Source organism: Callionymus lyra, chromosome 19 (assembly GCF_982586985.1).
Source record: "Callionymus lyra chromosome 19, fCalLyr1.hap1.1, whole genome shotgun sequence".
Lineage (NCBI taxonomy): Eukaryota > Metazoa > Chordata > Actinopteri > Syngnathiformes > Callionymidae > Callionymus > Callionymus lyra.
This window is the reverse complement of record NC_141836.1, coordinates 14611187-14625909: the sequence shown is the minus strand read 5'-3', so window position 1 is coordinate 14625909 and position 14723 is coordinate 14611187. Positions and strand designations below refer to the sequence as shown.

Sequence of the window (14723 nt, the reverse complement as noted above, 5' to 3'; positions counted from 1 at the left end):
CGTGACGTTCGTCTTGTATTGAAGCCTCGACATAAGAAATAGTTTCGAAAAAACTTGAATATGTATATATTTTAAGTTTGTTTGTAGCGGAAGTTATTAGTCTTTTTGGTGAAGATGAAGCTAGGCTAGCATCTAGCCTAGAAGATAGCCTAGCAGCGCCTGCTAAAAGCAAGCTGCTAAATTGCTATGTCGAGGCTTCAATACAAGATGGACTTTACAGACGAGCAGTATGGAGGTATTTGGATGTTTTTAAGTATCTTTTTGGACGAATATGAAGACGAGCTCCAGTCGCTACATTAAAATAAACATACATTTTTGTCTATAACTTTAAAAAGGAACCGATTACTCCCAACACTGTGTTTATGAATGACAGGTACATGTGACCGAAAATAAAAATCTGCTGACAGGTCATGTTTAAACGGCAGGTGCACTCTGTTATTGCCGAGTCTAGATAAGCGTCGGCTGGAAAAAAAGGTGGTTTGTCTTCTTTGTAACCACAACAATGACTTCTTATTTCAGTACGTGGTTGAAAAGGTCTAGATAACGGTCAGTGGGAGACAAAGGAGAAGCGTCTCTGACAAGTCATTACATTCTCTAGTAACAGGTTTTTCTTTTTAAATGCATGTTTGACAATCCCTCGTCTGAGATGATGAAAGAGGTGAGACGGTCATGTCTGAGATGATGACTCACCTTGTTTGCCTCGGAGAGAGGATCAGGTAAAAAGACGGGCGTGTCCGTCAGGGAGTTGATCTCCCCGCCGCTGCCCTCGTCCAGGTCGCTGTCCTCGTCCTGCGTCGAGTCCCGTTTGTTGCTCAGAGTGACGCAGCAGGACACGCTCTCCGTCTCCGTCACGCTGTCGTAGTGGTCCTCCTCGTCGATGGCGTCCTCGTTGGGGAACGCCTCCCCGTCGGCGGTGCAGGACGGGCTGTCGATGCCGCTGTCCCGGTTCGGGATCTTGATCTGCTCGGAGGAGTCCGGGTTGTCCAGGAGCTCGGTGGACGATCCGTCCTCCCGCTCCACGTCGTCGAGGCAGCTGTGCGAGATGTCCACGTCCATGCAGTCGTCCGTGACGTCCTCGGCGCCGTCCAGGTGCACCGAGGACAGGCAGGACAGTTCGGACACATTGTCGGACACCTCGGGGTTCCCGAGCGAGAGTTTGTCCACGGTATTGGATTCCGAGGAGACTTTAGAAGAGCTGTCCAGACCACAGGAGGAGGTCATGTCCGAGGCAGTGTCCATTTTAAGACAAAGGTGCAGCTGGGACCGGGGCAGAACCCCCAAAATAGGCACCCTACAAAAAAGAGGCAAGATATTTACTTACAAATAAAAATCATCGTCGTTTACTGTTCATTACAAAATACAAAAAAACTATAAAATCATGTTCAAAATATAAGATAAAATGCTATTAAACTTGATTAATTCATCATTAAAAAAGAAAAATGAAGGTCTTTCAAATAACTAAACACGTGACTTAATTGCAATACTTTGGTTCAATTTTGAAATGACATTTGAATCGAAAAAGGCAGGATGAAAATACTTAAATTAATTAATTAAAATAATATAATGTAACATCATATTTAAAAAGAAATACAGTCAAACTAGTAAAAAAAAAGAGGTGCTTAAATAAAGAACTTAAAGAGATATTTAGAATTTCTCTGTCTTACAATATTGATGCCAAATCTTTCTCTTGCACTTTTACAATGGAAAACTTTGCAAACTTTTATTTTCCAAAATAAAAGTGATATTTTAAAATTGTCAACAAAGAGATGCCACTTTTCATGATAATGGATTTTGTCTGCGTTCTGTTCTGTCCATTTACAACCAAAATTAACCTTCCTTCTGGCTCAGCTCAATATTGGCACAATTAAAAAAAAAGAAGCTTTTGACTAAATACATTTTCCTTTGCGTGACAACATGATCAGACACTAACTCACGGCTCCGGGGAAACTGAGCGTCTGCTCTTGCATAAACTGACCTTTAATGCAGGAAACTGCTCTACTGTGCAAGGAGCAGGAAACTCAATTGTCAAATGAACCTAATTCTACCAATAGAATCATTTCAAAGCCTTAAAAATAACGACACATTGATGGAAAAAGCATAGATTCAAAGTCACTCTCACCTGGAGTTCTCAAACTTCTCGATCAGCAGACCCACTTTCTGAGCTTCCCTCTGCGATAGGGGTCCGGGACTCGGGGGCGCGACGGTGGGCTTCGGTTTAGGCGGAGGCGGGGGTGCCGGCAGAGGCCTCGACGGTGCCGGCGGGATCCGTTTGGGCTTCTTGTCCTGCCCGAGAGCCAGCAGGTGCGCCGGTTTAGGGGGCACTGGCGTCGCAGAACACAGAGGGAGAGATGAAGGTGAGAAACCCGAACGAGAGAATCTCCATGGTTAAGTCCAGCCGGTCAAAATGAAGTGTAATCCTCCGAGAAAATACAGAAGTGCAGCCGGGGTAAGAGATGGAAATAGTGACAGCGGTTCGGAGCTGCGCCGCCCGAATGTCAGCGATCTGCCAACTTCCTCATTCGAGAACAGGATGCAGATATCAGCAGACATGCAGCCAACAAAACACCAATAAATTGATTTATTACGCGTTTGTATGAGGAGAGTTGTCGTGGTGCAATGTGCAGACACATGGCAGGTTTCACCGCTTTCTGTCACTCGTGTCTTACTTATGGAGAGCAAACCAGGATTTAACGGATCAACTCTGCGTGAAAGTATGAGAAGATGCAGAAGTTTACAGTATCAACAGTAGCATGTTAGCGTCACAGGGTCGGCAAACAGTTGTATCAATGAGTCATTATGTGATAATTATACCATAATTGTTCTGAAATACCATCAGGATCCATCATTTGATTGAAGATTTGCAATCAGAGATATTTCAACTACATGGATAGTTAACATTATAGTGTTGTATTAACCAGACGGTTGTGCAAATGATTGTACAACAGTTTGAAGTAGTTGTCCTTGTTGTAACTTGTGTGATTGTGCAAATACTAGTAATAGTTTACCCAGAATTCAATTGGCACTCACCCCCATGTTGACTAAGGGTTGGGATTATTTTCAGGGTAATCTGTTCTTGTCTTCATCCTCGTTCAAAAAGACAAAATTTAAATCATCCAAATACTTCCATACTGCTCGTCTGTCCTCTTGTACTGAAGCCTTGATATGTGGTAAAACCAATTAAAGTATATATTTGGAAATTACTTACATTTTCTGTACAAACAAGCTTAAAATATAGACTTAAGATTGAAGCTTCAATGCAAGATGGACGTTACAGACGAGCAGTATGGAGGTATTTGATTGTTTTTAAGTTTGTCTTTTTTGGACGAAGATGAAGACAACTGAGCTCAAGTCGCTAAATTAAAATGAAAAAATGTTTGTCTATATGTCTTAAATGGAGCAGATCCCAACCCTTAGTCGACATGAGGGCGAGTAGAAAATGTATTTCCCTATAAAGCCCCTATGCATACGATTTTAAACATTCTTTCTGGCTCCCCCTAGTGACAGACATAAGCGTTGTGCTGTTTACTCTTTCTTTAGTGTATTTATTTAAGAGCTAGACTTTGATGACGTACATTTTAAAAAGATGGTGCTTTGGAGATTTGTGAGTTATATCATTGTTTTGCTTATTATTTTCCTTTTTTTTTTATTCTTAAACATCTATTATAAGATATTTTAAACTAAATAGTAAACCCCAACAACAGTGTTTATGTTAAAAATATTTATTTATTACTGTATGTTTTGTGTCGCTTGAGTTTCAACATTCCTTCAACAAACTCCACTTAATCCTCTTCTTGCCACGACAACAATCCCCAAGTTGTTCACATTTAGTATTCATAAAATGCCTCGACACAACACGCCACGCAGCAGCTGGCCTTCTTTAAACCGGCAGCTTCAGCCGAGTCGACCCACTGAGCCGCATGAGTGACAGAGCGAGGCCGGCGAGCCGACGTGAACCGCTTTAAGAAAACAAAACCGTCGAGTCGAGGACCCGCAACCTTTTTTTTTTTTTTTTTTACCTTGAGGTTTCTGTGAAGTTGGCGGTCTGGGTGAGGTGGACGGCTGGGGCCGGGGTTTGAGAGCGGGCTTTTCCTGACATGGTCGCGGGGGGGTCTGGCCGGCTTTTTCCACCAGCCGCGGAGAACATGGGTAGTCCACCGATCCGCACTGGTACTGCAGGGAGGCGGGGGGGAGGTCTGCGGAGAGGAAACCAAAATCTTCGGTTATTTTGACCGTTGCAATAAGATTAGCCAAACACGCGCGCGGGAGTTTAATCCTGAAAACACTGATGCAGTGAGAGTACAGATTGGGGGGGTCCGGAGGGGGCACGACCTTGAGCCCAGCATGTGTTTTAGGATTTCACCCAAACAAATATCCGTTAATGAGGATTAAAAAAAACTCGGCTGGATCGACCTACAACACCCGGGGCCGGAGAGGAGTATTGGTGTCAGTCACAGGCGTTGATTGACTCACATTTCTTACCAAACTACCCTCACTTTAAATATATTTTTTAAAATAGCCTAGAATGTTTTAAAATATCAATAAAAAATGAATAGCTCATCAATAGGTCGTTTTTGAATCAGGTTTTGGTACAAAAAACTACAGATGGTTCCGATAAAGCTTTGTGAAGCAGTGTCATTATTTTCAGAGGCCACTAGATGGCGGTCTCTGTACTATTCTCCTTTGTTTTGAACTGCTCTTATGAAACACATCACATCATTTTTTAAACTGATGGCGCCACCTACTAACCTCTAAACAACACGACACTGTTTCATGAAGCTTCATCAGCCAGTGATGGTCTGATGAAGCTTAATGAGGCAATGTCATTATTTTCAGAGGCCACTAGATGGCGGTCTCTGTACTATTCTCCTTTGTTTTGAACTGTTCTTATGAAACGTCACATCATTTTTAACTGATGGCGCCACCTACTGACCTCTAAACAACACGACACCGTTTTTTATGAAGCTTCGTTAGCTAGTGATGGTCTGATGAAGCTTCATGAAGCAGTGTCATTATATTCAGAGTCCACTAGATGGGGGCGTCTCTGCATTATTTTCCTATGTTTTGACCATCTGTTTTAATGAAACACCACATCATTTTAAAAATAATAGCGCCACCTACTGACCTCTAAACAACATGACACTGCTTCATGAAGCTTCATTAGACCATCACTACAAAACAAAACAATTCAATGCCATAAAAAACTAAAAAAAAAAAATCGACAAACGCTCTAAATCTTCTTGTGTTTACATTCCCTTCCCTGTGTGAACTCCTCGTGTTGTGTCTAGCGCTGAGAACAATGTCGCGTCTCCTGCTAAATTATGGTAATTCCCGTTCAAAATTCACATCCTTTTCTCTTGGTTGAATAAAACAGTCGACTACATCAGCTAAAAAAAAATGCTTCTGTATTGGATTTAACAGTTTTAATTTAGGCCTGCTCGGAGGCACAAGTAGAGGACAATCTCTCCCGGTAATGAGGCCAGTAAATGTTCAAAGCCCCCATGTGGAAAACCGGCAATCCCTTTTGCCACTATAGTCTGGAGGGAAATACATATTTTCTTTTCCATGTGGCCTCTGGGCAACAATCACCTTCCCCTGAAGTTTACGGCTCCGGCAATCTTCAAACCGAAAGGTGACCCGGGGTCACAGAGAAAAAGAAAAAAACGGGTCTTGAACTTAAACGATTGTCTACGGATGAACTCCCTGACCGAGGGCCCGTCTATATGGACAGACCCCCGTCCTGGGAAAAACAAACAACCGCCGAAGACACGAGCTCGAAGGCTGGTGGTCATGGCAACACGGAAAAGTCACGGCTATCTGAGAGGAGAATCTGACCCTCATATCAAACTGTCTGACACCAAACACACTCTTGGTTCCACAGCAGAGCCGCTGACTACTGACATTTTCCTGAGTAAAAAGTAAATAATTTGTGTTATTTCAGTGTTTGATAATCTAAATATATATTTATAATCAGAGGATTAAACATTACCTTGACACCGGCTCTTCCGCCTTACATATCCAAAGTCCAGAGGACAAGGAGGAAGAAACAATCCAGAAAGTGTTCCCTCCCAGTTTGACAAAGTCCTCTGAAAAGCAGCCTCAGCGAAAAGCAAACACACACCTTGGAAAGTCCTTCGAAGCCAAAACGGTGCTTTACACCCAAACACAAGTTCACCTGTGCGCACCCGAGTGTGTACGAGGATCTGCACCTGTGTGTGTGTACACTTGCCAAACCTGATCCAGGTTCCTCCTCCCGGGGAAGAAGTGACGTGACCGTGCGTCTGTGCAAAAGATCACTTCGCACGGAAATCACAACCCAGAGGCTGCTTTATTTCATCTGTGACCTTCCATCAGTCCAATAAAGGTTATCTTTTTTAAACCATACTTTTGAATGTTGTCATTGTTATTATCAGGAGTAATTTTCACTTCAAGTAATATTGATTATTGTAGTAATGTGCGATTTTCTTTTTCTTGATACTGTATTGTACTGAAAAATGTTTTATATTACAATAATTTGTTTATGGTTTCTAGTTACATACATACAATAATGTATGTGTACAATGAAACAACAATAAACGCATCTGATAGTTCGACACACTCACTGCTACTCAAGTGACGACAACCACAATAATAATATATAAACGCATTGGATAGCTATACACAATCTCTGCTACACAAGTGACGACAACAACAATAATAATAACTAAACACATCAGATAGTTTGACACAATCACTTCGACACAAGTGACGACAACAAAAACAATAATAATAACTAAAAGCATCTGATAGTTCGACACAATCTCTACTACACAAGTGACGACAACAACAATAATGATAACTAAACACATCAGATAGTTTCGACAAAATCTTTGCTACACAAGTGACGACAACCACAATAATGATAACTAAACGCATCTGATAGTTTCGACAAAATCTCTGCTAAACAAGTGACGGAAACCACAATAATAATAACTAAACGCACTGGATAGTTCGACACAATCTCTGCTACACAAATGACCACAACCACAATAATAATAACTAAACACATCAGACAGTTGGACACAATCTCTTCTACACAAGTGACGACAACAACAACAATAATAATAACTAAAAGCATCTGCTGTGTTCGAAACAATCTCTGCTACAGAAGTGAAGTCAACAACAATAAACACATCTGATAGTTCGACACAATCTCTGCTACAAAGGTAGCAAAAACAACAATAACAACATACAGTAGTTTTGACACAATCTCTGCTACAAAAGTGAACCCAAAATATCTATTACAATTCAGATTCAAATATTCACGGTGTTTGTTCATTATTGTGTTGTAATTACACTCCAGGCCGCTACATGGCAGCAATCATTACGTTCTCCGCAGCTAAATGAACAACTGAATTACTATATTATTATTAATATTTAAAATACTTACTAAATAAATAAAAAAATCCATATTATGTTTTATTTATGTATATTATTATCCCAAATTAGTTTTTTTTATTTAAAAGAAGAAACATATCAAACAATTTTGTGGGTGAAAACAAATCGCTGGCAAGCTAGCTAGCTAATAAGCTAACTAAAACAAGTAAGCATAATAAACATATTATAAAAATACATGGTGTTACGTGGTACGTTTTATTATGTGTGTTTGTAAAATGATAAAGGGAATTATTATCTTTGAGGTGTGACTTTTAAATATTTATACATTTATTCAACCGTGAAAAGGACTCACAAATACAGATAATATTGTGGACAAACTATGTTGTTTGTTTTTACTTTAAGTAATCTCACTAAATCTAATTTTATGGAAAATTTTGATTGACATTTGTTTATTTAGGAGTATCCAGAATAAGAATTACATCTCAAACCTCTATCTGTTCATTGAAATCAACATTTTATATGAAACGACTCATTAAATGAACTGCACTTGTGTCTTCCTGCTGCCATGACAACCGCTCACCATCAGGAGCCATCACAATGCATCCCTTTCATCTGTGGCCGCGATTTAACTCGCACACGCTGAACTGAACAAACACACTCACGGTCAGAACCAGAAAGACCACATTGCAGTACAGTATTTTTTTTTTTTATGATGGAGAGGATTCTCACGGATATTCAAATACTTCCAGGTATTTGACACTCGGGCTGAAGAAAGTCTCGTCCGCGTGTAATGACTTCGGAATGTCGAGGTTATGTCACGAAGAAACCTCTCGCCTCCATGAGCGGTTACATGAACTAGAACTCGACAGTTAATTGCCCATTAACTCAATCCTGAGGAGGTTTTATTTTTACATTAGACTCACAGTCTAGCCAGAGACCCCCCCCCATCCCCCCCCGAGTCAACCACCATCCCTCCTGGAAGAGTGATCGCCGGGTCACGGCTCAACAGCCTCTCTTTTGATTTACAACCGGTGAGGTGGAGACGACACCCTCTCGTCCTTATCTGCGCCCGCCACCCGCCGCTGAACCCCGACATTTTGTGCTCGTGCGACACATCATTACCTCGACACGACCTCCTGAAGTCTGTCTCAGTGTGTTGACAAAGAATCGATCGATGACACAGGGCTGAGGCATCTGGTCTCGTGTCTCGGAAAAGAGACCAGGTCTGGTAGAGACCCAGAGAAGTCAAGAAAGATATTAATAAATATAAATAATTCACGATATATACATCTGGGGATGTGTTCCATATATGAGGCAGATTCATTGTTTCAACAAATATTACTACTTCATTATATCTTAAACCCTAAAAGTCAATTAATGTTTGCTTGAAACCACGACACATATCAAGAGAATCCATCACTTTTATATCGCACAACCATGATCATGTAGTGCAGATATTAAAGGAAATATGAGCGTAGGCGCGACAGCTGCCGTGGGATCTTTTTCCCTCGGATTTCTCTTGGAGTAATAAAGCTTCTAGTTCACCACAGGGAATAATTGTGTCTACACACAAGTGCCAGAGGATCAACAGCCATCCAATCCCACATGCTCATGCACGGCCATCTTTTTTTTCTTCCTCATCGACTGGTCCTTCTCGCCCTCCTCTTATCACACCCTCCATCTTTGAAAGAGTTTTTCACCCCAAGGATTGGTGGATCCTACAGATTAATAGCAGGAGATTTTTTCGGGGGGGGATAGATTGAAGATTGAAGAGAGAGTGAGAGGATGGTCGAAGTGGTAAGTAGTTGAAACATACAAACGCAGCAGGGAATGAGCTAATGGAACCATCTGTGGTCAGACACGAGCGGTGAAGTCCAAACATAAACTCAGTGGCACTGGTTGAAGAAGAGGTCTGGCTTCTGGTTAGGACTGAATGAGGCTCGTTTTACTCGACACGTTCACTTTGAGTCATAGAATCCAGGTTTTTATTTCTTGTTTGGACGTTTTGTTTAAACAAAAAGCCAAATAAATCAGATTTCTGACACATAAACCAAATTAAAACTTGAGCCGAACTTGAGAGAAATATGCATGATTGTTTCATTCCAAGCCTGTATTCATACATCATGCGAGTGACTCACATGGGTTGCATGTCATATCAAGTCATGTATGTGTCCCTTTCCCCTTTCCATGGATCCAAGGGTGAAATGTTAACACGGCATTAATAATTCCTATTCCAATATGAACTCCGTGAACCGGTAAAGAACCATCGCCATGGAAACGTGGATGATCTATATTACCGATATAGCAGTTAGGTCACAGTGAACTATAAATAAACGTGCTTGGAGGAGTGTGAAGTGAGGAATTACAGTTTCCTGTAGAACAAATAAATGAAAAAATGTAAAAAATATATTTTTAAAGTTGTAGTAAATAAGTCTTATTTTTTATCTTTGTAATTTAGGGGAATTTAAAGCTCAAAATGGGTTCCTTAAATGACTAAATGTGACTTTTAATGAAACTAAAATAGCTTTTTAAAGTCATTCCACTGATGCCACTGATAATTAAACCACTGTTAAAAACATTACTAGCTAAAAAATAAATCCTTGAAATCACCAGACCTTGACTCTTCAGCTGACAGAACTCTCGGAGAACCTTCTCGTACAGGAAACGATGACACTGATGACGGGAATGATTAAAATTTCATTCTCATGCATGATCGGCTCGCACGTTAGAGGCTCTCTGACTGGAAACCACGACAGCAACAAGAGGCTTTTATGACGGATCCTCGCAGCAAAACTCAACGCATTACGCTAACAGACCACAGTGTGTCAATTAGGACCTGCCGAGGACAACAAGGAGGGGGTTTGCAACTGGTCTCGCTGCGTTTGAACCCACGGCTCGGAAGAACGGTCCGGACAAAAGCGGTCGTCTTTTTTTCTCTCCACCTCCACACCTATCTACTGGTGCTGGAAAAAATAATTCTGCTCTTTCCATTGCCACAGGGCGTGGGGGCAGTCTCGGCAAATACAGGTCTGACTCGTGAGTCATCTCATCCTGAAGCCTGGAATAGCATTTTCAAAACAAATCTCAATCACCCCCCCCCCCCCCCACACACACCACTACCACCATGCTGTCCTGGAGAAGTCCACGCTATCATGAGGATTATAGCATTTAATCTTCTGGGTGGAGGAACCATCGCTCTTCAGACAGATGGAGCATCTCCGGGGGTATGAACGGATTGATCACTCTGGCATCCATTGATTGGTGGGATTAACTGGTCAATGCAGGGGAAGAGACTAGTTTGAAAAGTGTTTGAGGGAATGATTGATGAGTTGGTGGCGTTGACCCACATATGCACGAATGCACGACAAGAAGCATATGTGCTATAGCGATGTATATCTTCACTACTAAGGCCGATACGATACACTGAAACCACCTGACTATACAATGAGATTCAAATTATTTACTCATGATGTGACTTTATATTAATAATATAATTACAACAAAATTGGATTCAGTAAGTGAGGGTTTGAGACTGTAATATTCTTGTCAGCTTTCTTCCCTTACAAGCGAAGAAAAATTGTTTTACTCTCAATTTGATCAATTTTTCTAATGTTCTTTCAATGGCTGTTTTAAATGGAGCAAAACCAATAACAATAATAATTACATAATTCAGTATGTTTAGGCAGAGCAGTCACATTTATTCACAACAGTAACAATAGTATTATAACAGATACATTAGAATATTGGAAATTAAATACATATATTTAAACCTTTTCGAACCTTTTAAAATCTTAGACAATATAAACAACTTAAAATAGTGGTACTTAAATAACAATTAAACAAGACTTATTGTTTAATTGTTTAACACCTACTTCACGGTGTATTTAATCTAACTTGGTGACAAGTTTTTTCTTTAATTATTGATTGATTTAATTGATTTGATAGATCTAAGGCATTGTTTGAATAAAGCTTTAAGCTGGAAAAGGCAAAAATAATTCCACAAATTTGACTTGGGAGTCTTTTAAGGGACATCAAATGTCTCGTTTCTGGTGCGTTAAAGGTGGCTCAGAAATCGAAGTTACCATTACATTTGCCCATGCAAAAATGATAGAGCCGATGTATCGTGAATTCAACAGGAAATTAAATCGAACGCATCTTGAATCTGGCAATGTGACCACATCTTAAAAAATATTTGTATCGATGCATCAAAGTGAATCCGTGGATCTCCACATCCCTATTATGTACTACATTTACTCTTCTGTCTTCCAGTACAGTCAGCTTCAATTACCAGCCCTGGCGCTCAAAAATGTTCCACTGAGAAACACTCATTCTCTCCAAATTGCCCACTTTTTCCAAATAAAACACAACCCTCACTGAGAGACAAACCAAACACACCTCCCGAGACCACAGATTACTGCTCAGGTTCCCCTCAAACAGCAGGAAGTGGTGTTTACAGCGGCGACTACTGCATCCAAGACTTTAGTAGCAACAGATTTAATAGATAAAATTAGACAAAACCACTTTCCATCCACTGACCTAAACCATTGCACGGGCCATATACGATTATATCCCGGGATACAAGTGGCCCACAGGCCATCCTGCCATAAGTCAATGTCTGGGTGGGGTCGTTCCTATCGCCCCGTATGTCTGGTCCGGGGCAGGAGTGATGCCAACATGTGGGAAAAAAAAGGGCGTTTATAAATCACGCTGCTGATACATGGAGTACCCTGGTTGGGTGGTTCTGTCCAACCCAGGTCAACGTGTCATCCAGTCCCTGTTTTTCCTGTTGGCGTCAGACAGGGTGTAGACCAGAACAGGGTAGACCGGTCAGGTACTAGAGGGAGAAGATGAGTTACACTTGGATACAAAAGCCTTGAACTTGACACCGAAAATGATTTTTTCTAAATGTCACTCGGCCGCCGAAAAAAAGGCCGCGTCAGCTTTCCAGCCGCAGTATTTTCAGATGACTCATTAAGAGACGCTCGCGAGGATTAAAAGGAGTGACACGGATTGACATTTGGTTTCGGGAGGAGCTCGGGGAGGAAAAACTGGCAAAACGTTAACACCGACAGCGTTCTGTTACAGGGGGCCAGGTGAACACTAGACAGACTCATAAAGGCTTCCATTTCCTTAATGCCTTTAATGGCTGCAGCGTTTCCTCTGTGCTCGCCGCCATGATAGCGAGAAACACACGTCGAAAAGACAGAACCTCTTCTCCGTCCGTCGACATTCAACTTTCACAGCATTTTCTCATGTGAAAAGTAATATTTTGACATCAATTTCCCATGAGATTGCATAATAATTTGACCTTATCTTCCAAACAAATCTCTCACGATGTACTTTGACACGTAGCCGAGGCGACGTAGCAGAAGCTTCATGTCACCGCAAACACATGAAGACAGAGCGATGGTGACAAGAGCTAGCGTCGTCCGACCTCAGGCATCCGTGACAAACAGAGTGTTGCCGACTCACTGTAGTGAGCACATGCTAGCTCAATGGTCACCATGACTTTCATGAAGCTGTAGAGCAAGGGTTCTCAACGACACAGAGAAGGACAACACGAGTAGTAAATGAATAATAAAGTGCAAACAAGCATAAATATTTGAAGAACTTTTCTTATGAGTAAACAGCACCATTATCTTCTCTTCTAATATCCAAAGTTTTTATTGTTATTCCATCAGTTTCAAAAGAGCAAGACATTATTTTGGGGGGTGTTTGGTTCCAAAGTCCCTGTTCCAAAGTCCCTGTACACTGTACAGGAACACTTGGCAAAAGCAAGATTTTTATTTTAATTGCGTTTATTCGAGATGAGTCACAAGAAAACCGGAATTCAAGCAGGAAAAACAAACCAACAGAATCTATCTTGTTTAGTTTGGAATTGAAAGTGTTGAATTTCTTTTTGGCAAACTGGAAAATTGTGTCTATGATTTATCAAATGACAGCAACAAGAGCTTCTTTTGAAGCTTTAAATGACTTTTAATATAAAGTCATTTTTACATCTGTTTGAGGCCAAATATTCACAAATCTGACGCTTCATTTTCAATAAAGTCATTTGAAGCAGAGGTATGTGCCACCTTTCTACCTTTTTATCCAGCTAATATGCTGTTTGTTTTTTGCAGAAGTAGATAACTGGAATATTGTGTCTATGATTTATCAAATGACAGCAATAATAGCATCTTTTGAAGCTTTAAATCACTTTTAATTTAAAGACCACATGAAGATGAGTAAATTAATCCATGATCCCGTAGCTATGTTTTTAAGAACCTCTTTAACAGGCGTCTTCTCAAACCTCTGCTCTACAAGTTTGTTTTCAACCCAATTTACCCAGAAATCAATGGTCTTCTGTGATGTTTGGGGTTCGAGAGGATAACGTTGTAAAGAAGCCATTCTTACATTCAGCAGCTTGACTTTCACCTGACCGCTGGCACAGTCATTTAGGAGTTCTATGGAGCTGTGATGCCGGGGCAGCATGTCATCTGTCACCTGTGTCACCGCTCTTAAAGGTGCAGGGAACTTTCAACAAAAAGTGCATCATGGAGGCTTGATAATAACCATATTTTAAGGCAATATAGGAAGCCGTTTTTCATAGATTTTTAAACATTCTTCCCATCTGTCTCACATTTTTCCTGCCGAGGATTATTCCTTCAGCTTTGCGAGGTGAAAAGGAAGACTTAGAGGCCACTAAAAGCAGCTCACTGTCCTGAAATTTACCTTTTATGGTTACTGAGAGGAGCTCCATGTGTTCACAGGTACTGACTTTTTCTTTTTACAAGGAGACATTAAAGTCCCCTCCTGCAGCAACACATTCTCCGGTTCAACAACCCTGAAGGTTCCTGAAGTGTGTCTCACATGGACGAACACATGCAAACAAGGACGTGGACCTTTAAGACGGGACCTTAGAAACCCATAAGGATCGCATGCACTCGCGCCGTGCCCCGCAGCACATGTTCATTAAACTGCAGGTTGCGGGCTCGCGAGGAGCAGCGGGACACGACTACAAAGACGGCGTCGACACAGCAGCCGTATGAGCTTTTGAAGTGACGCGTTTGAAAAGAGTTTACTGCTCGGTTATAATGGGTTTTTTCTTTTTGCTTCAGGGAGTTTGAGGAGCTGTGTAGGGATGTTGAATAGCCATCATGTGCACTTACAAATCAAGTGTTGGACAGACACTAGTGGAATTGAACCATGCTGGTGACACAACATTGAAATTACATGTATTGGTTCATGAACATTGAAGGAGCTAGATTGTTTTTTTTAATCACATTAATCAACTTTTTTTTTGCTTTTTCCATTTGTACGGTTTTCCTGCTTTTTGTAGTGTTTGTCTTGAGTTATCGAGGTGATAAACG

At 41.1% G+C, this 14723-nt stretch overlaps 1 protein-coding gene across 1 annotated transcript in view; it reads right to left on the bottom strand.

The window, feature by feature from the left end:
* The window catches only part of fgd (faciogenital dysplasia), a 52125-nt gene that overhangs the window by 13379 nt on the left and 24023 nt on the right, over positions 1–14723 (bottom strand). The window contains exons 2-4 of the mRNA XM_087781197.1: positions 4017–4193; positions 2120–2321; positions 691–1291 (exon numbers count right to left, since the gene is read on the bottom strand). Coding sequence (XP_087637323.1) covers positions 691–1291; positions 2120–2321; positions 4017–4193 — 980 coding nt within the window. The remainder of the gene's footprint in view (positions 1–690; positions 1292–2119; positions 2322–4016; positions 4194–14723) is intronic.